This window comes from Mya arenaria, chromosome 13 (assembly GCF_026914265.1).
Source record: "Mya arenaria isolate MELC-2E11 chromosome 13, ASM2691426v1".
Classification (NCBI taxonomy): Eukaryota; Metazoa; Mollusca; class Bivalvia; order Myida; family Myidae; genus Mya; species Mya arenaria.
In genome coordinates, this window is record NC_069134.1 from 52829607 (window position 1) to 52856486 (window position 26880).

General features: G+C 40.1%; 1 protein-coding gene across 1 annotated transcript; it reads right to left on the reverse strand.

Annotated features, from left to right (window-relative positions):
- On the reverse strand, positions 1–26880 carry LOC128214744 (sushi, von Willebrand factor type A, EGF and pentraxin domain-containing protein 1-like). The gene is made up of 31 exons (XM_052921372.1): positions 26511–26880; positions 22491–22813; positions 21718–21973; positions 21171–21344; positions 20706–20864; positions 20264–20443; positions 18598–18777; positions 18209–18403; positions 17870–17955; positions 16439–16601; positions 15972–16068; positions 15565–15704; positions 15113–15304; positions 14679–14803; positions 14048–14120; positions 13008–13148; positions 12462–12689; positions 11773–11934; positions 10896–11057; positions 10275–10436; positions 9678–9848; positions 8308–8421; positions 7997–8110; positions 7544–7745; positions 7037–7194; positions 6429–6627; positions 5900–6072; positions 5434–5673; positions 3059–3229; positions 2602–2775; positions 1–2302 (listed from the first exon to the last, which is right to left on the reverse strand). The coding sequence occupies exons 1-31, from the start codon at positions 26716–26718 to the stop codon at positions 762–764; spliced, it is 6663 nt and encodes a 2220-aa protein (XP_052777332.1). The 5' UTR covers positions 26719–26880; the 3' UTR covers positions 1–761.

A 26880-nucleotide genomic window follows, 5' to 3' on the forward strand; every position in this document is an offset into this window, starting at 1 on the left:
TAGTGGAAAATGTTTATTTAGTTTTCGTGTATATCAATAAATATAGTATGGCATATTAGATGGGGCTTCGTTTTTTTTTAGATTGGGTCTTATTAATAATATATTCAACACATGGAAAGGCTTAAAAAACCCTGTTTTTTATTATTTTGGATAATGCTAGTTTATAAGCACATTTATTCATATGTTTAATATTTGTTTGTATTATTATTGTACTTGCTTTAATTATATATACAAATTTATATGGGAACATGTGGTGCTGCTTCTGTTCAAATGTTTCAGCGTCCACTGTACCAGAAGGGTCCAACCATCCACCCGAAGAGATGCCCCTTGCAGTGGAGTTGGCTACTGATGACAACCAACCAATGAGGCGATGGCTCATGTCGGGACTGGATGAGGTAAGAATAGGTCTTGAAATCTTATTCATATATACATTGGTAAAAAAGATAATGATAATAGTGATGAGTAAAAGGCGTCAAGTTAGTGAGTGTTCAAGGGCTCAATATGTAATAGATGGTGATTATAGTCTTGCATTCGGAGACTGATGATGAGGAGTAGGGTGAGAATAAGGATGAAGATGAGGACGAAAAAGAAGAAGAATGCTTCTGCTGCTGCTGCCGCCGCTGCTGTTGCTGCTGCTGTTGATGATGATGATGATGAAGAAAGAGATTATGACAGATGAAGATTATGACAGAAGAAGAAGAAGAAGAAGAAGAAGAAGAAGAAGAAGAAGAAGAAGAAGAAGAAGAAGAAGAAGAAGAAGATCAAGAACAACAAGAACAAGAACAAGAACAAGAACAAGAAGAACAAGAACAAGAAGAAGAACAAGAACAAGAAGAACAAGAACAAGAACAAGAAGAAGAATATGAAGAAGAAGAAGAAGAATATGAAGAAGTAGAGCAAGAAGAACAAAAAGAACAAGAACAAGAACAAGAAGAAGAAGAAGAAGAAGAAGAAGAAGAAGAAGAAGAAGAAGAAGAAGAAGAAGGCTGTTCACAAGACCTCTTAATACATTCCGGAAGATTCGCTTCCCAAAAACCAGTGTTTAAACATTCTATTTCACCTATGGGGTTTAGACTATTGAGAGAAATTTCATATCCACTGTCACAAAGGTAGCGCACTCTATACCCAATACTGAACAGTTCTAGATTTTCAGCGTTATTGTAGACCGCATTCTCAACTCTCGGTGGACTTGGACACTTAATTTCCTCACAAACCGGGGCTGGATGAGACCACTGTTTGTTTGACAAACATGTTAATGTTTCTTGCCCTTCTAGCTGGAAACCTTTGTCGCACTGATAAGTAACCGTCTCTTGGAAGAAAAACGAGGTCTCGGAGTAGAAACCGTTAGTCACAACTGGCGGAATGCTGCAATGTATTTTGTTGCACACTGGTGGATCATTTTGCCATTTACCAGTTTCTCTGCACACTCTTTCTTCAGCTCCGATTGGTTCATAACCCTCACTACAGACATATCGAATTATATTATTCAGTGTATAATCGCGGCCAATTATTTGACCAAAGTCTATATCGTCTGGTTTCCCGCAGGAAATTGGTTTGCAGACCGGTTCCTCACCACTCCATGAAGTGTTATGTGAGCACGATCTAGCTTCAGGTCCAACCAGTCTATACCCAAGACTACATACGTATTTTATTTCTACTCCATACGTGAACACTTCATTTTCAGGAATAATGATATTTCCGTGCAATATATCATCTGGCCTTTTACATCTGACTGGTTCGCAAACCGGGGGATCTTTACTCCATTCCCCATCCTCGAAACATTCTATTATCTCTTGGTGACTCGGTTCATATCCCAGATGACACGTATACGTAACTTGACTTTGCCACGTCAGCGCGTCGTAGGTGAAGTTTCCATTCAGAATGTTGGAAGGAATTGAACAGGTAGTAACCTCACATCGAGGAAGAGAGTCGCCCCAGGCACCGCTGGCTTGGCAACTCACTACACCATTTGTGTTTGGTTCATCCTTGACAAACCGATGTCCAAAATCGCATTGATACTGCAAAAAACTGCCCACTGCAAACTCTGATTTATCCTGAAGTTCAACTATTCCATTGTCAATTGTTGGAGGCTTGCCACACTTTTTCGGGTCGCAAGTTGGGATGCTTATGTCCCATGTACCATCAGTCTGGCAAAAAACAGAGCTATGGTCAGTATATAACTTATTTCCGGGAGCACATTCAAAGAAGACTTCTGTTCTCGGTAAATACTTGTTGTCTGGTGTTGCGTCTTTGATCCGCGTGTTTGCCGATAGGAGGGATGCCGGTATAACACATTTGATTTCTGAAAATGAAAACAAAATAATTATGTGCTCAATGAAATTCTCGTAGAGGTTGAGAGGTTAATCGGATGTTCGTCTACAAGAAGGAACCATTTACATGTTTTTTTATCTGTAGACCTGCTACATTAGCCGAATTACAATTCGTAGAACATGACAACGCCTTGATACAGTTTGCCGGAATAAAAAAAAAACACTTGACCGTAGACCGTAGACAGGTTAACTTTGTCAGTTCATTTAGACAAGAACCATGCTTATCGTCTGTTACAAATTTTCACTATTTACGGACAGAGATTTATTTCACCTTCACAGCGGGGTACATCACCCTCCCAAAAGCCAAACTGTCCACAATATCTGGTCTCCGGTCCCACCAGGACGAAGGCTCGCTCGCATACATACCGCACCATGTTATCGAACGTATAGTCCGTACCCTCGATATAACCGTTTTTAACGAAACCAGGATGCCCACATTGAATCCCTGAAAAAGGTATTTGACTTCCGAAAGTCTAGATTATTTAAGACGTTTAAAGAATTATTAAAGATTTGATCAACTCTACAAAGGTCAGATGAAGACTTAATCCTTAAAAGTATTACGCAATGAAATCATCTATTTTTACATCAGAGCATTATCAATTCGTAGAGGTTGGTCCGTTGCACGTATTATATATCATGTCTCTTACAGGTTCGACAATCGGACATTATGGGTAAAACGGGGGAGCGCACTTGTGTAAATGTAACTAGAACAGCATCAGTGTACTTACGTGCGCATTGTGGGGCTTGATCTTCCCATTCACCCGTAACGAGACAGATGGAGCGTGACTTTCCCGCCAGTGTGAAGCCAATCAGACAGCTGTAGCTAACCTGTGACCCCGCAGTGAGGCCCGTCCACAGGGGCTCATTGCCGTAGTCAATCGACTTTGGTTTAGGACACTCTGTTGGTGATGTTAGTATATAAAAAAAGTCGATGATATAATTAGATATACAGAGAGGTGTTCGTTTTCATTTTGCGTTAGTTTAGAAAAACAAGAGGGCAAAATGGCCGTTTATCGCTCACCTGATTATAATACCAACTAGTAAGTGGTTATTAAGAATGCTGCTGCTTGCTACGAAAGTAGATAGATGCCGAGAAATTTTATGGATGACGAGTTATGTAATGTTGTTAACCTATAACAGAGTAAAACGGACAGCATAGCAAAAGGTAGTATTCAGACTCAACCGTACATGTGTATTCCATTAAGCCTACCTTCAATTTCAAGAGAATTGTATTGTAGATAATACTGAACCAGTTCTAAACAGAGCATAAACAAACAGAGTATTACAAATAATTTACATATTTTGACCTATTATCCAATTTTATATGGAAATATGAAGCATTAAAATGTTAATAAAACATAATACTTCTTTACGCAAGGGTGGAGAATGTTTTAACATGCACATAATTAAAGAGCAGTGGAGAAGGGGGAAAACTGTACTGAATTTATAAGGTAATGTATATAGAGTTCCCACCTTTAAAGTCGCTAATAATTTCTGTTTAATTTCTATGCAATATAGTTCCAATGTGTCCACAACCAAAACTTTCACTTTCATATCCGTGTTTTAAGTGTGTTTACTGTTAATATACGTTAACTATTACAGATTCTTTCATCTGAATAAACATGAAATATTTTGTGAATCAAACTATGTTTCACAAAACGATTTTATTGTAATCTGGTAAAATGTTGACGCTGAAAGACGGACAACGCACGATGGACGCTGATCATTGGACCATCACAATAGCTCACTGAACACTCAGTGCAGAGCTGAAGGAAAGCTAAAAATGGAGAAGTTATTTTTATCCCCTGTCACTTAAAAAGGCACATAGCAGAAAAGTATCGACATGTGTCCGATGTTTCATGAGCGGTTTAAAAGCTGTACTCTCACAGATCGAACGTTTTGACAACTTTTTATTTTTTTTTGTCTTGGAACGAGCTTATTTATGCGAACATGCATGGAAACCAGTCATATAAGACTGCTGACAAAAGTTAGATCGCATTTTTTATATTTAAGTTAAAACAATTGATGTTTTATGCATTTCCTAAACCGTAAACGCTTTAAGCCATAAAACATGAATTTTCGGACAGAAACATAACAATCTGCGATCTGATTATTTGTCAGCAGTCTTTAATCACTGATTTGTAGATTTTTTTTCGCAAAAATTGGCTCATTCCAATACAAAAAAATATAAAAAGCTGTCAAAACGGTGAATGTGTGAGAGTGCAGCTTTCAGGTTCTCGATATACAAACAAGCTAGCCACGTCACTGAGCCATGTCTAGTGACCTCATATAATGTTGGTATAATAAGTGTGGCTTACTGATAACTAAAATGTAAAAGCCAGAAACATCATTATAGATAAAGTAGTTGCAGTTTGTACTTTTAGTTCTTCATTTTAACTGAAAACGGACGGTAAAGCCATATTTTGCAATTTTTCAAGAAGAAAAAAGCTCGTTTTGTAATAATGTTTTCGGATTTTTTTTTACATATTATTTTATCTACTCATTAACCCCTCATATGATACCGATATAAGATGGAGCCACCTGGCATGCAACACTCACATTGTACACCAAACACCTTGAACATAAGCATACAGTCGAAACCCGTTGACTCGAACTCGCTTGGCTCGAATTCCTCATTAGCTCGAAGTGGATGTAAAGGACCGATTTATTTTTACTGACGGTTAGCATTCCCGCTTGGCTCGAATTTTCCGAGGCTCAAGGTATTTGGGCCGGTGCATGGCAGTTCGAGCCAACGGGGTTCGACTGTACTTAATTCAGAGTTAATAAGAAAGAACAACATGAAATTATGAAGCAAAAAAAGACATACCGCAGTCAGACGGCGACATGTAAGCGTTTACCGAAATGGGTTAGTGTTACAGCAAGCTAATCACATAATGGTACATGAAAGCTGCAGCGTCTCTTTAGAAGAATTCATCAAATGTGAGTCTCTCGTTTTAAGCAACAAACACAGAAAGACAACGCAAAGCCAAAAATACATGTATATTAAGTTTATTTGCATTTATAAAAACAAATCTGCTACATGGAAGCGGCAAGCATAATTTGCGACGTTTCGTTAAAAGCCTTGAGCGCATGTTACTTGTACCTTTACAGAACTCTATCGGCGTCTCTGAGACTATTCCATACACGTGACCGGAAGTGTCTGTCCAGGAAATTACGTCACCCATCACCTTTTCACAACTTGTCCTAAGATTTTCAAGGTCAGTGAGAGACAACTCTCGACTCCACACATTAAGATGCGATAACTGCCCTATGAACGTTTCTGCACTGTTGAAGTCGCCACCCAAGGAGTCTTGCTCTTGGCCGATCACGAACACTCCACCGCCTGTAGATACAAACCCAGAAGTAACTTTTTTTTTCATTTGTTCTCTTACCGGCAACGAATTTCATATGATATGCGAAACAGGGCATGCCAGTAGAAACCATGACAATTTGCAACAAGGCATGGTGCCAATGGCGACAAGCGTATCGGACTCTGGTTTAAAGGCAAAATTGCCTTCGCATGGGCATTGCGCAACGTGTTTAGTGACACATAATAAGATTTGACTAACCTTTTATAGTCTGTCCACTGGCGAGACGGCGGCCGCTGTCGCTAGGAAGGCCGTCCACGTACAGCCGCCATGAGCCCCGGTTTGAGGACCAGAGGACGCACACATGGTGCCATTGCCCGTCATTTGTCCTCGCCCGCGTCGTCCGGTTTTCGCTGTTGACGTACAAAATCCAGCTGCAACACGTAACGTTGTTTTAGTTGGGCAAGTAATATCCTGGACGAGAAGAAGCGTTGGAAATTGAGCGGCTTTTTATTCAATCAAGAATAAAAAAATATTTACCGAAAAATAAATGATTCAAAATGAATTTTACTGTTTATCGTAAAACCGTGTGGTGCAAATGCAGGCCCAACAAGTGAAGCAGAAAATGTGACAATGCTTTAAATAGTTTTGATTTTGAACTGCATGTATTTGTTCTAATTAACGTTTCAAAGCCGGTATCAAAGTGGAAACAGTAAATAGTCATATACCGCACAAGTAATAGATTCATGTGTACATGAAGTCATAATACATAACGTAAAACACCGCCTACCCATCGTAGTTCGTGAGTGTAAAGATATTGTCCCCATCCTCGTTGGCGTACGAGAACGCCGTCCCCTGGTTGGTAGTATCGTCGGAGCGCATCCAGAAGCACGCCGTAGCGGAAGTGAGGTCAGGTTTCAGGTCCAACATGACGTATTCCGTCGTGCTCGCCGTCGACGGGAAGTCCAGTTGGAAGTGCACACCGATTACTGAAGAAGAATTGGAGATTTGTTTATGGAAACAGCAGGTAAAACATTCGTTTACAACAAGTATGGCTCAAATCTAGGTGTACACAACAGCAGTACAATACCACTGTGCTCAATCATTTTTTGAATCATATACACGCGGCTTCAGAAAGTTGCATTGAGCAATCGACCATTAAAGATATGCAATACGCATATTGGCGGGTATGGGGAAATCGCGCACACGTCCGTACGATTCAGTTACGAGACGAATATAACTGCTCAACCTTGTCACATTTCCGGCGACTGAACATTATCAGTAGGACACTCGCAGGTGTAGTCGACCTGCACGATGTTCGCGGAGTAAACGGGAAGCCGGCACATTTGTCAGTACAAATTCAGATACAGTAAAACATGCACAAAGTTTACTGCCTACCCTGATCACAGTTTCTGCCGCCCATGCCCGTGGGACACTCGCAGCTGTAGTCGGCCACGAGGTCCCTGCACGTGGCAGGTGGCATGCACGGAGAGTTTGCGCAATCGTCCACGTCCTTCTCACAGTTCACGCCCTCGTACCCGGCCGGACACTCGCAACTGGAGGAAGATGGACATTCTTGTTGAAATTGTATTAACATAGAGCATTGTTGCACCTTTTATACAGCAACTGAATCGTCACTACCATCACTTGTGGTGGAATATTGAAAGTGAAAAAATAGTTTCGAGGGAGACTGAAAGTTTTCATTAAAGGAACGAGTTCTGGAAAAGATGACTACTTTAAACTCGGCGATTACATTAATTTAAAACGTTACAGAGCATGCAGGGGTGCAGCTTGAACTCAAGTTGCGTCAGTCTAGTTAAATGTAAATACTATGAGCTCAGCTTTAGCCGAACAGCTTCCGATCTAGACTCTTATGTACAATTACATATTCCAATACAAACTAACATGTATGAGTCAACTTGGTCCACACACGTGGCCTCGTTCTGGCAGGGTCCACTAGCGCAGTCATCGTCATCAATCTCACACTGCTCCCCGCGCAGGCCGCTCCGACACGTGCACGTGTACCCGCCGGGTCCGTCCACGCACGTGCCACCGTTGGAACACGGATCCGACACGCAGTCATCGATGTCCATCTCGCAAACAGCGCCTGAGGGAAGATTGGAGGACTTGCACAGACAAGCTAAAATCGGGTTATTGGTAGGACAATTTGATCAAACATGTTTGCTTTTACATCTTTTTTCATCCACTGCTCGCATGTGTATATATAAGATTTACATGAAAAATTCATGGCGCAAAAACACTTAAATATTATACATATTTGTAATCTTACAAATCTGTATTGCGTTCTTTAACCAGATCTCTATGGGAGTTTCATTAATTAAAAGACAAACCCCCGACCTGTGTAACCGTGTGGACAGCTGCACCGGAAGCAGTTCACCTGGTCAACGCACGTGCCTTCGTTCATACACTCCACTCCCGAGCAGTCATCTATGTCCTTCTCACACTTTTTACCTTGAAAAGGAAAGTGTTTAGATACTTCATATATTTCGCTCGAATTCAGTGGTGTGCTCAAATTGTACAGAAACTATCCAATAGACTGTGTTACTTTGGCATGAGACATTTTCTTATACAACTATGTATGTTACCGATGCATCAAATAGTTCTTTTATAAACTAAAGGGTTAACTCATAAATCCGGGAGAAGTATACCAGTATAACCCGGGGCACAGAGACACTTATAGTCGCCCTTTTCGTCCTGGCACGTGCCTCCGTTGAGACACGGAGCCGCCGAGCACTCATCCGATTCCTGGTCACAAAACACGCCTGAAAACAAACCTTTCTGTCATTCTAAGGGTAAAATATAGATGTATAGGTGTGTCAAAGGGGGGGTGTATTTGTACCCAAGGTAACAGAGACACTCGTAGTCACCCACGTGGTCCAAACACGAGACCCTGGCGCGAGAGAAACACAGTCACTAGCACAGGTAGGTAGATTTTAAATATTTGGCAAGCAAATAGTGAATTTTGTCGAGTGTTTAAACCCGCGAGGTCATTAAATCGCATTTTTGTTTGGCAATTCTCGCAGACATTTTTTTCAAGTATAACAAAGTTTTGAATTTGCAACGTTACGGAATTTGGAATCTTAACGTTAATAACCTTAAACATACAGATGGATATTTTATGATCTCTCATTAAAAGTATAAAATAGATATACATAGTTAAAATAACAAACGTACCAGTAAAACTATATACAAACAAACATGTGGTAAAGTATCTTCTATGGCCGAGAGTGTAAGATAGGTTCATTCTGACCCGAGCGTAGGGTGTTTTGCGGAAACTCGGTTAACCTCGTTTCCGCAAAACACCCTGCGCGAGGGTCGGTATGAACCTATCTTACACGAGCGGCTATGGTATATGCTTTTTCTCCCACGTCAGTTAAACAAAATTAAGTAAAAATGTATTTTTACCGGAACTCTTTTGTGCTTAGTGAAAATAGTTGCGTATGGTTATGCGATAATTCGTGGTTGTTATGGATATGCGCGCAGTGATTCAGATTACGTTAATGGCCAAATCGGTCTTTAAATAGTTCTAAGGAGAGTGAAGCATTATTTCTTGATTCCTTGATTTTATTTCTTATTTCTGTTTTATGGTGACAATTAAAGCGAAAAATAATTAATAAGCGTTCTAAATATTGCCACAAGACAAAGTTTCCATGATGCTACAGACGACAGTCTTCAACAAGGGAGGTAATTACAACAACCATACGGGCATTTTAGATTCGCCCGTGGGCAAGATAAGAAATTCTAGCATGGTTAAATTGTTGGATCTACTTATCTAAGGTGGGAGAAAAGCATGTCCTACCTCGTTTATGATTTTCAACACGTTTTATACAGTTATCCTAAATTTGAAGTACAGCAACTGAGTGTCAACATCATTAGCACGTTATACTCGTAATAATGTTGGTTTTTGACGTCGCGTCACTTGTTGGCGTACAGTCGCAAAAAATATTAAATTAAAAGCAGAAAAAAATGTTAAAAAATGCGTCTACCCGGTATAAAGTTTAAGCACAAACGTAATAACCTGAGAATCCTGGGGCACAGTCACACTCAAAAGTGGCACCGAAGAGGCCGGCTTTACACGTGGCACCGTTCAAACATGGTTGGGAAATGCACACATTGAAGTCTATCTCTTCTTGTTGACCATCAGACATGAGCGCCGGCGCGACGTCCTGAGGGTAGTCGGACAGCTCCACTGAAGAACATGTATGCGAAGATTTTTTTGTTCGGCATTTTTATTTTTTGTGAACATTGGGTGTCCACGTAACGCTTCTATACCAACGCCGCCTCTCTGACAACACTAACTTAGTATAAGTGTATGTCATGTATACACCATTTATGAAAACGTAACAAAATTAGGTTAATATACAATGTTTACAATCTCATCAACACTAAATATAGTCGAAATGAACATAACACATCCCATTTGGCCCAGGGGCTTATATTAAAGGGTATATGGCATTCATTTAGGTCGTTACAGTTGTTGTCAAAATGTAACTCAAAACTAAATAATGCTACCTAACAAACATCTGTGAAGGTGTTTCACTAAAGAAAGTACAAGTTTTATAAGTAAACAGCCAAACGGGTACTCCAGGTCTGTGTCCCGATCTCTGTGACCTACTGTGGCACTGTGCGAGGTCCGTAGCCCCCGTGTCGGATGTGTCGGTACCCCTGGGGCACTGGAGACATGATACCCTACCAACCCGTGGCTGGTACGACCCCCGGGGACACGGCCAGCACGGTGACACGCCCGTCCGCGACAGATAACCCGCCGGGCATTTTTCTGAAAATATTGATAAATAATTGACGTTATTAAGTTATATATATTCAGCAAAGAATAACTGCTAACGTAGGTTCACTTAACACTTTCTTTTAACAACAACGGCCAAGGTGACAGTGTTTCCATGACGGCGCAGACGGCCACAAAGCTGACAACGACAATGACACTAAGGTCATGACTATGACTCGGCTTTCCTTTCTTTGAAAATCTGACGAGCTAATACGAGTTTTAAGAAAACTTAAAACATTTGATACAATGGTTTTAAACGTGTCAATAGCATGAACAATAGCATGGACGTGTTATTTAATGAAAAGGGTAGTTTGATGCTGTTTTCCAAGTTTAAATTATCACCGACACCAGTCAATAGCTTTAAAACTATAAAGAAAATGATACGACACGACCTTCACATGACAAACAACACAGATCCGTACACACAGTCGCCCTCAAGATGCGTGCATTTACCTTTACATTCTGCGAGATCCATGACGCCCCTGCGAAGCGTGGTGTGCCGTTTGGGGCACCTGATGCAGTCTGTCTGTCCGTACGTGTCCTGGTAGTAGCCCCGGTGACAGGTCTCGCATGGCTCTACAGTATTGTTGGAGAACGTTCCGGGCAAACAAAGGGCTGTGGGTAACAAAATATACCGTGTGAATTAAAGGGTCAATCTCGGCTTTGGCGAGCTCATTTATTAATTTAAAGGGTATAGGTAGGCCCTTTAACGAACTAATTCATAGCAAAATGTGCAGATAAAAAGGATAACTTTTTTTAACTAAGGCCATTACTTTTAGGAGACTTAATCATTTACGCATTAATGCACTTCACTGGGGATCAATATGAATCAGGTATACAAATTGCACGTTAAAATATTATAGTTTTTATCAAGTCTATTATTATTAGTTTGACGAACTACTTTTACTAATGCACCGGCATACATCCGAGGATGTTTTCGATGGATATTTGGCCGAGATAACCTATGAAGGGGTTCATGTCAACACTAACGATCCTTGTGGCGGATCGGTGGTCTAGTGATAACACACTTGACTGTCAATCCAGGGGTTACCGGTTCGATTCCCCACCGCACAACTAAACAAAAATACGAATCGTCTTCCGGGAGGGACGTTAAATTGGGGAACATAGTGACAGTGCTATACACTGGTGCACGTTAAAGAACCAGGGTAGCTCTAACCAGGGTTACAGTCTGTCTGTGCACTATGGTCTAAAAACTTACAATGACTAACAATCTTATCCGGGAGCACTCCCCGTATGGGCCTTGCCCGAATGCGAGTATAAGTAAGCTTAATATCATAGTAACACAATCAACATATTAATATATCCCTACATGTGCAGTTGTGTTGGCTCGTGGAGTGTACCTCCGTGGTCGAGCTGTTCGCGGGACAGTAGAAGCACGAGATTTGACCAACCTCGGGTTGGAACGTGCCTCGTGGGCAACTCTCGCACTCCCGCTTGACGATGTTGAAAAACGTTCCCACCGGACACTTCACTGGAAAAAATGTATAATTATCAACGACCAAAATGTATGTTATTGTTGTATTTATCTATTGTGTGTAAATGTCCAAACGAGTATAAATGCAATTTAATAATAACAACTTTATTTAACGAAGGTTACATACTAAGTGTACAATCATTACAGACATACTACTTATTTCCAGCATGGCCTTCACACAAAAAGTATTACAACACATATACTCACTTACATTTTAAGCAACATACAAAACATACAATCACACCATCACTATCATACTTTTCTCATGTTATTCAACATTTCTTCGACAAACACAACTCAGTTTAATATGATGATTATAAATTACAATAATTTTATCCTGTAAATAATGTAGATCTATTCAGTAGAACCACATTTATATATAAAACGTCTAAACATGACAATATCACAATTTACATATCGAAAAGGTTCTAGTCTCTGTTTCTATTTCAATATCACCAAGAATATTTTAGACTTCGACCCTCGATTCATGCATTTATTAAACACGTTCCTTTGAATCCACCTACCACATGACTTCTCCCGCCTGACGCTTCCTTCCTTACACGTAAACTCCGCCGTGCCTTCCAACTGGAAGTCGTGGAGCGCGAGCTGGCGGCCGTCTACCTCCAGGTGAAGGTCGCCCCTCTTGGCATCCTTTTCCAGAGTCTTCTTTATGTTGTCGAACACCGTCACAAGCTGCTCCTGGAGCCGCGTCACCTCAGTGCCTGGGGCCGCCGTGTTGTCCTTCACCTTACCTGCATTGAAACACTTAACATGCTTATTTTAGGACAAATATTGGGTAATATAGTTGAGGGCGCTCTTAATCGAAAAGAAAAAACCCCAACTCAAAATGAACTTACACAGCCTGAAAGTGAGAAACAACCAACAATGCTAACATCAATGGCAACATTAAATAAGTGATAACGACATGCTTATGCATCCGATAATGATAATGATAATGACGATGCCATTTGTGAAACTAAATAATTACCAAGTGAGTTCTATTTGTGTAAGAAAGAATATGATATAAAACCAGATAAAATCTAAAACTTTGCAAATCATCTCTCAATTACCAGTCAGCACATAGTTGAAGGTCACTATGGCGTCCTTTGTCTCGTACGCGGCTATTTCCGGTTCCGTCGCCTCACGTCTCTGTCGGCTCTGGTCCGTCAGCGACCGCTTGTTCAGACCGAGGACATTAAACACCCCGTCCTCTGAAAACAGCGTGTGTAATTTCCACAGGTCATTTTTATATTTTAACACGTCAACTGTCGCGGGGTCACAATTGGAAAGCGACTTCACGTTGTTTATTTTTGTTAGTATTACTCATTTGTAAGTTAACAATGCTCTATTTAATCAGTTAAAAAATGGTGGTGGGGGAGGGGTGTTGTGCTTCATTTCTGCAATGCATGCAGCGCGTGAAAAGGCATTGTCATGTGATGTTGTTGTTGTTGTTTGTTGTTGTTGTTTTGATATGGAATATAATCTCTTAAAGAATCTCATAGGTCTTCCATTACATATAGTAATTAATTTATATCAGCTCATGCTCAAATTTTCTATTTTACACATATTTTCCAGGTTTGACAAATTATTCATATCTACATATTGACATTGTATGCATTTACTCTATAGTTTGTGACATGTTGAGTTCACGTTACATTATTAAAATGTATTCATATTCTATGACTTCCGGGATTTGAAATTTTGGGTATGCATCTAATGAAATAATGTACTGTTCTGATAAAATTAAGCTGCCATTTGTTATATTCAAAGTCCAGGAATTGTGTAAGTAAGTTCGCCAAGGGATCGCTTACTTTTCCTGAACTCGTTGAATACATTTGTGTATTATAGTATGCCAAATCGTGAAGGATCCTTCATAGACTGTATGATTTGTTTATTTGCAGAAGCATGAGCCATGTAGAGCTTTCATAGTGACGAAGCTCCAACCGTGGTGACCCTTTGTTCCAAAATCGGTCGAGACACCAACAACTCGGTCATCACCGCCGACAATAGTTTGTTTCGACATTCACTACATGTAATTATACGTTTATTCGTCATATATATCTCTAGTGTCAACCATAACCGTTTCATTAAACTGTGGACCCATGTGTACCTGTGTTTTGGCGGCAGGTGGTTTCCATATCCCGAACGCTGCAGTCCAGCCCCTCCTCACATAACTCAAGGACCTGTCCCAAAATAAACGAACGGCAAAGTTGTAAGAGAGACAACTGAAAACCGGAATGAATTACTCTCGGATGTCATTTAACGCAAGGCAAGGCGAACGTTCACATGACTTTACCACCTGTTGGGTAAGAGTCATCACCTAGACAACTTGACCTCTCGTCTATTTATGCATGGTTGTTTTGAGTTATATATCATCACATTATGTTACATAGACTCAAGCAAGGGCCGTTTGTAAGCTATGCCCACGTAATATTTATTTTACAATGTCGATCTACGATCCAGGTCGACAATATTTGTATGTCGTTGGCATGGCGTAAAGCGAGGGTGTGGTTTTTGTCTTTAGGAAGAAAACGGATCAGAACCAGAAGGAAATCAACTTGTCCGGCTGGTTGACAACACACCAAACCCATAAATCAGGTCGAGAAACTTATTGGTAAAGCTTGACGGCGTTCTCAACTGCGCTAGCGGAACAACAATATGAAGTCCTGTTCCAGATGTTAGATCCGCACCCGTGATCAACAACCTAAAGGTTGAAGCAAATACCTGCAGGTCGTACTTACCCGTATGGTGATCTTTCTCTCAAAGTCCTTCTCTAGCCGGGCGAGCTCAACCCTCTCCTGACATGCCACGAGCCCCGCAAACGTGAACGATGCAGGTTGAATGAGCTCGTTGGCCAATTCAAGAGCTGTTAAAACATAATATAAGGTTTGCGATGAGTTTATATTAACAAAACAATAGCGAATCATGCAGGTTTGCGTTACATTCAGGACCACAATTGTTATACATGCATCTGCTATCATGATTGACATTTTCATATTTATATTACTGGTGATGTGCACGAAACCCCCGTTTAAGTGGTGGTTTATATATCTGCAAGTTTATAAGAGTAAACAAATTCATATTTGGGATGTTTAGGCAATGCCTGCAGATACATTATATTGAGAGTGCTGGACTACTGATCTAATCTACTAGTATAATTATGGTAGTGACCTACCGGAGCAGTCCGAGATGGGCATCATGTCTTTCGGCTCCCAGATGTTATCAAAGGCACATGTGTACTGGCGGGCGGGCTGCACGGCGAAACCGTAGCTGGGCCTGCACGTGAATGAGCAGATCACACCCTGACTGTCCTCGTAACACGTGCGGTTCCCGTTCAGGGGTACGGGCGGGTACTCGCACGGATGGGCTTTAAGTATAGAGAATACGTACATATAATTATGCACTCTGTTCTGTAAGTTTGGTTTTGCAAGTGATCAAATTCGAAAATGTGAGTTTATTGTACATCTAGTGGGAAATATAGCTAACACTACTACCCTATTTCCAACATGATATTGACTTAAATTACATTGTTCTGTTTTGGCAGACATATGCCGACGATTCGAGTTTGAAATGTTCGTGTTCATAATAATATCAAGATGATTCTTATGTAACACAAACGAAACATACGAATAACGTTTATCTTGAGAGTGCAGTTGTTGCTATTTCCGCTGGAGTCGTACGCCGTGTAGACGACCTCTGTAACACCCTGAGGAAACAGCCCAGGCGCATGGGAGCGCCGGATACGAACCTCCTCACCCGAGTTGTCACTGTGGTCGAAGCAAAAAAGTTACCGCGTATAATTAAAAACAACAACATTGAAATGATTCCTAATCTAGTACGTGTGTAAATGTCATACTCTCCCTTTAAACCGATAGTACCCAAGGCTATTTATAATAATCGTATGGAATAACAAAACTGTGTAAAATTCATAAATGAACAGTCAGATTGACAACATGACATAATCATATTTGGAACAAACATTGCATAGACATTTACTTCTAAGTCAGTACACATTACATTTTGCATCTACCAACCTAAAGAGCGGCTCTTCCCAGCTGACGACGCCGTACTCATCAGGGGAAACAATCGGTAAGGGAGAGAAACAACGGTCTATTGTCGGCTTCTGGTGGTCTGCCAATGGTTAAATTATTGATTTTCGCAAAGCATTTGATAGTATTTACAGTTTTGATTCAACCGAAAGTTGGTATGAGTCTTTGTGAGTTCATGTGGCGATGTTATCATGTCGGCTTTTAATCAATTGTTTATTTATCATGTGTTATTTGTAAAAGGAAGAACATGCATATATAACGGAATGAGACAGGGATGTCCACTACGCTCTACTTTGTTCCATCAGTCCAATAAATACTCTTATAGGACCTTACTACAATGTTTACATTTAATAAATGGTTTACATGTTAGTGATATATATATATATATGCAATTATCAGAACAATGTTTTTATTGTAATATACTTATGTATCCAGAGTTTGGAAAAACATACCTTTGACCACAATGTAGAAGTGACAATCGGCCTTGTTATTGTTCAGGTCCTCTGCAATGTACGTGACCTTAGTCGTGCCGACCGAAAACTTTTCTGGCGGCATCACTGCAGGTATGGAAGATAACAGGGGCACGTAGCCGGAGTTGTCTACTGTTAGCGGCACCTGGATTTTTTTATGTTTATATAAATTGCGTTTACTCCTAGAAGCCGTTGTTTAAGAATTGTTAGAGTGCCCGCGACCATTGGCTTCATTTCACACTGCCGTGTGTTCCATGATCACTTAACTGTTTTGTATATGTCAATACGACCAAGCATTATAAGTAGCTGCAATTCCAAGTAACATCGAGGGTATTCTAAGAATTGTTTTTGATGAATTTGATGATTTTTCTAATCTTACCCATTGACCTACACATTCCCGAAATAAGTTAAGCTAAAAGCAAAACTGTGATATACTATCTCAATGTTTAATTATGTTGTATCATGCATAAAAAGTCGTGTGTAAAACATTTGGTAGTTGGAAAACAGTGACGGATCCAGGACTTTCTAAATGGGGGGCACAACTAATATAAACATATCAAACCTTTTTTGAATGCATTATTTTAATCATATAATGACATGGAATTAACATTTGTCTTCACTGTCAATGATGTTTGGCAGAACAATTGAATTTGAAAGATAGCATTTACTGATCTAAGATAAACCTTTCAAAAACAACAAAGAGATCTAGCCGGTTGGGGTATCGAACCAGGGTCGACGGATTAACAGGCTAAGTCGTTAACCACTCGTCAACCTTAGACACACACACACACACATATATATATGCCTAGAATAAATGTTATATAAACCTACAGTATATTGATTCCACTCAACGATACTGTAGGTACCTCGGACTGCATTGTTATTTAAGTTAACTGAAGTAAAAACAACTTGACAACAAATTCCAAAAAGGGTTTCAAAAAATTACTACGTATTATTTAAAAAGGCTCTAGCATAATTTCGAGAACTAGACGATAATAAAGACCGAAATGGAAAGTTTCAAGACGGTAACGTTTTGAATTTAAACTTTTGTTAAATGCACGTCATGCACACACATATCATGTTGACACACTGACATTATTAAAAGCAATGGCGAACATATAATGTACACATGTTAACAGTTTAAAACAACTTCTATTTCTGGTATATAATATATTCCGAAAACAGTAAACTTACGCTAATAAACTGCAGCCATATTTGTCTACTTTTGATCAGCTGTCTGTGTAAAATGCGGCGCCGATTTTTTTTATCGAACGTTCGGGACCCGATGTCATTTTCAAGAGACTTTTTCGTTTCGTATACTGGGGGGGGGGGGGGGGGGGGGGATGGGTATGTGTTTTTAAGTGTCGTTTTTCAGGATAATCATTTACAATGTATGCAACAGTAGCACTATACCTGCCAGGAGACAGTAGCAGTGTTCTCGTTCACGTCTGTGTCAGCCTCAATATTGTATGGACACGTGATGAATGGTGGTGACGTGTCTACAAACACAAATAAACATTGGGTAAATGTTTGGTAATAGACCCAGCTAAAACGGTAATGGGGAAAAACAATGTACGTTGCTATCAAAATCATTATCACTTCAACAAATTTCATCAATAATACTGTACTTCAAAATTATTCAAAAACTAAAATAGTATTAAATGGAGTTTAATAAGATGTTTATGTTGTTTTAAAATTTGAAAATTTCTGCATAACCAGATGCTTGTATTGAATTAAATGTTTCTGACTTACCAACGCACTGGCTGACCTCGGTTGCGGGCGTCCACATGCCTTCTGGCAGACACTGTCGGCCAAATGGCCCGACGAGGCTGTATCCATGGTGACACGTGACAGAGCACGTCGTACCGAACGTGACGTCACCAGCCACGCACGCTGGCGGATATACGCTGCCGTCACGGACCACCGGTAAAGGGCGACAAGTGATCTCTGCAAGAGTTAGCCGAAAAAATCGTTACTGATACGGCGATTATTTCAGACGTTTTATCTTTAATGATCTCATGACGTGTGATATCACACATGTTTCCAGAAGAGAAGAGGGGGCATAACTTGTATCTAAATTTAAGGGAGAGGGTTGTACCGCTATTCCACTATGGAAGCATTCAATTTCATACGTCATTTACCTCTACACCTCGTGTTAATTCCCGTCCAGTACGCGATAGCAAGGCAAGTTCGTTTTTTCGAGCCGACTAGCTTATATCCGGTGTCGCATGTGAAGCCGCAGACTGTGTTGAAGCTGAAATCGTCCGTCGTGCAGATCATGTTCCCGTTCTTAGGTTTCATGAGCGCCGGACACGTCTTCACTGGGAAAACAGATGTGACATAATGATGTGACTTAAATCTTTGGGGTGCCAATATAATTTATGTGTAGTATATAACCTGGGTGTAGGACAGAACCTGTGTGTAATCTATAACCTGGGTGTTGTACAGAACCTGTGTGTAATCTATATTCTGGGTGTAGTACAGAACCTGGGTGTAGTACATAACCTATGTGTAATCTATAACCTGGGTATAGTACAAAACCTGTGTGTAATCTATAACCTGGGTGTAGTACAGAACCTGTGTGTAATCTATAACCTGGGTGTAGTACAGAACCTGTGTGTAATCTATAACCTGGATGTAGTACAGAACCTGTGTGTAATCTATAACCTGGGTGTAGTACAGAACCTGTGTGTAGTACAGAACCTTGGTGTAGTACTGAACCTGTGTGTAGTACAGAACCTGGGTGTAGTATATAACCTGGGTGTAGTACAGAACATGGGTGTACTACAGAACCTGTGTGTAATCTATAACCTGGGTGTAGTACAGAACCTGTGTGTAGTATATAACCTGGGTGTAGTACAAAACCTGGGTGTAGTACAGAACCTGTGTGTAATCTATAACATGGGTGTACTACAGAACCTGTGTGTAGTATATAACCTGGGTGTAGTACAAAACCTGGGTGTAGTACAGAACCTGTGTGTAGTACAGAACCTGGGTGTAGTACAGAACCTGTGTGTAGTATATAACCTGGGTGTAATACAGAACCTGTTTGTAATCTATAACCTGGGTGTACTACACAACCTGTGTGTAGTATATAACCTGGGTGTAATACAGAACCTGTTTGTAATCTATAACCTGGGTGTACTACAGAACTTGTGTGTAGTATATAACCTGGGTGTACTACATAACCTGTGTGTAGTATATAACCTGGGTGTAACACAGAACCTGTGCGTAGTATACAACCTGGGTGTAATACAGAACCTGTGCGTAGTATATAACCTGGGTGTACTACAGAACCTGTGTGTAGTATATAACCTGGGTGTAATACAGAACCTGTGTGTAGTATATAACCTGGGTGTAGTACAGAGCCCGTGTGTAATCTATAACCTGGGTGTACAACAGAACCTGTTTGTAGTATATAACCTGGGTGTAATACAGAACCTGTGTGTAGTATATAACCTGGGTGTAGTACAGAACCCGTGTGTAATCTATAACCTGGGTGTACTACAGAACATGTTTGTAGTATATAACCTGGGTGTAATACAGAACCTGTGTGTAGTATATAACCTGGGTGTAGTACAGAACCCGTGTGTAATTTATAACCTGGGTGTACTACAGAACCTGTTTGTAATCTATAACCTGGGTGTACTACAGAACCTGTGTGTAGTATATAACCTGGGTGTACATAACTTGTGTGTAGTATGTAACACGAAGAAAATTATGTTTTAACCATGCGTACAAACGCCGAATATCGTTTTAATAGGCGGTAAATTTCGAAATGCATAACATGGTTCCAAAGATACTTACAGATGCATTGCATCTCCGTCCCGGACCATGACCCATCCTCCCGGCAGATGCGGAGACTGGAGCCCCGTAATTCGTAGCCCGGCTTACACCGCAGTCCGCACGCCGCGTTAAACACGCTCTTACACTTGTCGTTCACGAAATAGCCATTCTTCGGTACGTACAGGGTTGGGCACTTCAAAACTAGCGTAGTGATACATACGTATAACTTTATTTCCCAGTAAGAAAAATTTACACCGAACAAAAAAATCAGTCTTATATCAAAACAGTTATCGTCAGCCGCAGCAACATCATCAGCACCACCACTATCGTCATCATCATCATCACCATCAGCAGCAGCAGCAATATCCGAGAAAGAACTAGGAAGTAGCTTGCGTTTTTTTAAATATTCAGTGAAAATGCCATTTAATACTTACACTAAATTACTATAGAAAACTAATCAAACCTGCACATCCATCAACGAAGTTTCGATAGCCCTTCCGGCATACACACTGTTCCATGGACGTTGCGCCCGGTACCGTCACGTGGTTTTCATCCGGGCATTTGACACATGTGCGTACGTCACCAGGACGGTCATGAGATTTGTACGTGCCCGTGGGACAGGCTGAAATGCATCTTCGATTTTTCAAATACTGGCATGAGAAACTTGCTATTAAGAAATCGATCAGCCAATCAAGAAGTACGTCCGTCCCTCCCTTCTTCCCTCCATCCATCCACCCATCTATACATTCACCCATTCATCAGCCAGCCATTAACTATTTTTAAAACCAGCTAATACATTAATAAATCAGTCAAGCAATCATTCGATCGTTCTTATACATCTGCCAACTAACCAACCAACTATTAATGATTATGATTTATATATCAATACACTATACTTTCTGAAAATGGTTATCTGATATTCACTTACCATGGCATCCTCTCCGTAGCCCGTTTCCATAGTAACCACGCGGACAAAGACACTCGTATTTGCCAGTGTGGGTGCCACACTTGCACGTGGCAATCGAGTCACAGCAGTCCCGACCCACACACAGTCGGTTACACTTCCGGACCGGCTGGTCAACATACTTTCCACTGCTCAGATCTGTTAAAAGGTATTGAAGTATGATTTGGGGAACCGAGACAACAATGCATTACTGCATTTGTATCACAACAGGTTTCTTAAATTGATATGCTAGGCAGACCCCGATAAGATCCGAGTCAAGTAAGAACAAAAAACAGTGGTAAGCGCACCCGCTTCACACCAAGAGTAAGGGGCTGCGATTTCTGGCCTGGACGCGTGGGAGGAGGACGTGTGGACATCAAGCCGGACATTGATCCGCTTAATTCCTTAGTTCAAGGGTACTCAAATGGCTAGTCCCATGCAGAACACCATAGAATACACGTTATAGTATGACAATAACTTGTATCACAGTCGATGTAATCAAAATAAGCATGAACAAATTATTCAGTAGTACCTTCATGCAGCGCCCTGTTGGCGAGCGACTCAAACTCCTCAAAGCTATCTAAGATGTACGTGGACTCGTTCTTCGGCGTGGATGCCATGTCGTACAGCTCGAAGACGTTTCCGTTCTGGATGCCAAACGTGAAAATCTTCACGCCGCTCGCGCGCAGCTTCCGCGCTTCTCCACGAGGGTCGCCACCGTTGGAGAAACCGTCTGTCAGCAGGAAGATTGCCTTACTAGCTTCCGGTCGGGCGTTGCGGAGCACTTTCTGCGAAAGAAAGAATACGTTTACATTTACAAAATTAATCGGTTTAAAGGGAAACTCAGAGGCATCCCTTCTCTGACAACATATAGCAATGGCATGAAAATTTGCGTCATTGATCGCCACACGCGCATGTATTGATTAATTTTCGGCAGCTGTCATTCAGATTTAAATCAGATATTACACTACAATTTTTCATATTGGTGACATCTTAAACATCAAATGCCCTTGTTTCAGTTGTGAACTTTAGACAACATCTGCAATTTACAAGAAGCCATATAGTTGCCTGAGCTTCATCTCATAGACAACCGGAATGTGCATTCTTTCTCCGAATGTCCTATGAGCGTTCATCGCCCTTCCTTTCCCCGGTTGAAAAAAAAAACACAAAAAAAAACACAAAACAAAAATAACATGAGTATAGGTTCATTTCCTTTGCCTCTACAATATTTTTTCACTATTTCTAAACGCCGTGGCTATCATCGCCACCCATTCCGATTGTGGAAGTAATTTTTAGATGATATACCTGTGCCTCCAACAAAGCCCCTCTTGTGTACGTGCCGCCTCCGCTGTAATCGATCCTCTTAAGATCGTCTACGAGGGAACATTTGTGCCGGAAGTTCTCCGCGTCGTCCAAGTAGTCAATGTGACGTATGACGCGCTCTCGTGACGAGAACGTGATCACGGATACGCGTGTATCATTCACGTCCACGGTAAAGTCAGACAACAGTTTATTGACAAATTTGACCTCCTCAACGAAGTTATTTTTGCCGACACTGGTGGAGCTGTCCAGCAAGAAAAGGAGGTCCAGAGTCCCTCCCGATCTATCCTTCAGGTCCTTAATATGACCTAGTAGAGATTGATAAGATACAGATGTTATAATATGCACTTAATAGATTCGTTATATATACACAGTAACAGTAAAATACAGAAGAATTGTATAAATACCACCTTTAATCATATGCCTCCCGCTGGTTTATAGATATTTATTAGTAAAATAAAAAAAAGTGATATTTCACTGTTTTATTCATTGAAAATATCAATTTGCTATTTCTTACTTTATTGAAAATTTCATCCCGCCCTTAAGTCCCAAATCAAACGTCAGCGCGCACAGAGCTGGGACGCAATTTCACCGATGCCAGATAACCAGAAGTGATCTGTCACTCATGGCTACGCCATTCGTGAGATGTACAGCTATTGGTGCTCGTTCGGTGAAATAAATATATTGCGATCTAAACTAAATCAATTTAATTCCCTCTATGACTTTTGGAAATCAGTTCAGAATCCTCAAAGCTTGCAAGTCAACTTTTTAAGTTTTTTTGGAACGTGAAACTGCGCAAGTTCACTCTCATAGACTCGTAAACAGTATTTAAAAAATGAGTATGGTTCTCCGTGAAACTACGTAAAAAATGCTCCTTCGAAATCAGAGAAAACCTCGATATAAAAATTAAATATAATTCATATGTTGTTTCTTTATTTGAATGATTATTTATTCAATTAATTAACAGTGGCACTCTGACGTCACACTACTAAACTGTATATGGTATACACATCGACAAAATGTGTTCGAAAATGTATACACTTTAGACGCCGCGCGTCCCTTATAACCTGTATATGGTATACATATCGACAAAATGTGTTCGAAAATGTATACATTAAAGACGCCGGTCCTTGATAACCTATATATAGTATACACATCGACACAATATGTCCGAAAATGTAAACATTAAAGACGCCGGTCCCTTATAAACTGTATATGGTATACACATAGACGCCGGTCCCTTGATAACCTGTATATGGTATACATATCGACAAAATGTGTCCGAAAATGTAAACATTAAAGACGCCGGTCCAATATAACCTGTAAATGGTATACATATCGACAAAATGTATTCGAAATTGTATACATTAAAGACGCCGGTCCATTATGAACTGTATATGGTATACACATAGGCGCCGGTCCTTGATATCCTGTATATGGTATACATATCGACAAAATGTGTCCGAAAATGTAAACATTAAAGACGCCGGTCCCTTATAACCTGTATATGGTATACACATAGACGCCGGTCCTTGATATCCTGTATATGGTATACATATCGACAAAATGTGTTCGAAAATGTATACATTAAAAACGCCGGTCCATTATAAACTGTATATGGTATACATATCGACAAAATGTGTTCGAAAATGTATACATTAAAGACGCCGGTCCTTGATAACCTGTATATGGTATACACATCGACAAAATGTGCTCGAAAATGTAAACATTAAAGACGCCGGTCCTTGATAACCTGTATATGGTATACATATAGACGCCGGTCCTTGATATCCTGTATATTGTATACATATCGACAAAATGTGTTCGAAAATGTAAACATTCAAGACACCGGTCCCTTATAAACTGTATATGGTATACATATCGACAAAATGTGTCCGAAAATGTAAACATTAAAGACGCCGGTCCATTATAACCTGTATATGGTATACATATCGACAAAATGTGTTCGAAAATGAATACATTAAAGACGCCGGTCCATTATAAACTGTATATGGTATACACATAGACGCCGGTCCTTGATAACCTGTATATGGTATACATATCGACAAAATGTGTCCGAAAATGAATACATTAAAGACGCCGGTCCATTATAAACTGTTTATGGTATACATATCGACAAAATGTGTTCGAAAATGTATACATTAAAGACGCCGGTCCTTGATAACCTGTATATGGTATACACATCGACAAAATGTGCTCGAAAATGTAAACATTAAAGACGCCGGTCCTTGATAACCTTTATATGGTATATACATAGACGCCGGTCCTTGATAACCTGTATATTGTATACATATCGACAAAATGTGTTCGAAAATGTAAACATTAAAGACGCCGGTCCCTTATAAACTGTATATGGTATACATATCGAAAAAAAGTGTTCGAAAATGTATACATTAAAGACGCCGGTCCTTGATAACCTGTATATGGTATACATATCGACAAAACGTGTCCGAAATTGTATACATTAAAGACGCCGGTCCATTATAACCTGTATATGGTATACATATCGACAAAACGTGTCCGAAAATGTATACATTAAAGACGCCGGTCCTTGATAACCTATATATGGTATACACATCGACAAAATGTGCTCGAAAATGTAAACATTAAAGACGCCGGTATTTGATAACCTGTATATGGTATAAATATCGACAAAATGTGTTCGAAAATGTATACATTAAAGACGCCGGTCCTTGTTAACCTATATATGGTATACACATCGACAAAATGTGTTCGAAAATGTAAACATTAAAGACGCCGGTCCTTGATAACCTGTATATGGTATACATATCGACAAAATGTGTCCGAAAATGTATACATTAAAGACGCCGGTCCCTTATAAACTGTATATGGTATACACATAGACGCCGGTCCTTGATAACCTGTATATGGTATACATATCGACAAAACGTGTCCGAAAATGTATACATTAAAGACGCCGGTCCTTGATAACCTATATATGGTATACACATCGACACAATATGTCCGAAAATGTAAACATTAAAGACGTCGGTCCCTTATAACCTGTATATGGTATACACATAGACGCAGGTCCCTTATAACCTATATATGGTATACATATCGACACAATATGTCCGAAAATGTAAACATTAAAGACGCCGGTCCCATATAACCTGTATATGGTATACACATAGACGCAGGTCCCTTATAACCTATATATGGTATACACATCGACACAATATGTCCAAAAATGTATACATTAAAGACGCCGGTCCTTGATAACCTGTATATGGTATGCACATAGACGCCGGTCCTTTATAACCTATATATGGTATACACATCGACACAATATGTCCGAAAATGTAAACATTAAAGACTCCGGTCCCTTATAACCTGTATATGGTATACACATAGATTCCGGTCCCTTATAACCTATATATGGTATACACATAGACGCCGGTCCCTTATAACCTGTATATGGTATACACATAGACACCGGTCCCTTATAACCTGTATATGGTATACACATCGACACAATATGTCCGAAAATGTAAACATTAAAGACGCCGGTCCTTGATAACCTATATATGGTATACACATCGACACAATATGTCCGAAAATGTAAACATTCAAGACGCCAGTCCCTTATAACCTGTATATGGTATACACATAGACGCAGGTCCCTTATAACCATGTGTTCGAAAATGTATACATTATAGACGCCAGTCCCTTATAACAGGATAAAGCTCCACATAATCCTTTTGATTGGGTATGAATTGTGAAATTTGGCTTTTTTATTTATTTCTAGGACGTTTGTAGGAAACAATATTTGAGATATATTAGTAGTTACTGCTTTTTGTTCTGTAAAGAGGAATAATTTTGCTATATGAAAATAAGATACTAAATTGTTTTACGCTTAAGAGTTATTGCGAACTTGAGGCTAAGTTTCCTGTAAACAAGTTCGATAAATGAGTAATTCTGTTCTGTTCTGTTCTGTTCGTCCTTGATACACTACGTTCTTACCTTTGAAAACGCGGCCTAACGTTTCTACTTTAGATTTCGAATCAACACGCACGGAATGTGGTTTCTTCAAAAACTGGTTATAATTAAATATCACAGGTCCATCGTCGTCCTCGTCGTCGTCGTCGTCATTATCTCCGAAACTGAATTTGAACACTGTAAAACAGTGTCCAATCAGCACACTCAGAACAAGTCCTCTTAAAACATACATTATCTCAACACTTAATATGAAATTCCAACATCCACTTGAATAGTTGCTGTAACAATTGTGTTACAATCCATCTACATCTTTGATAATAACATCAGAAAAATACTCTTACAGAACAAAGTAAGATAACGCAATATAACATGGAATAAACAAGTCAGGTAAACA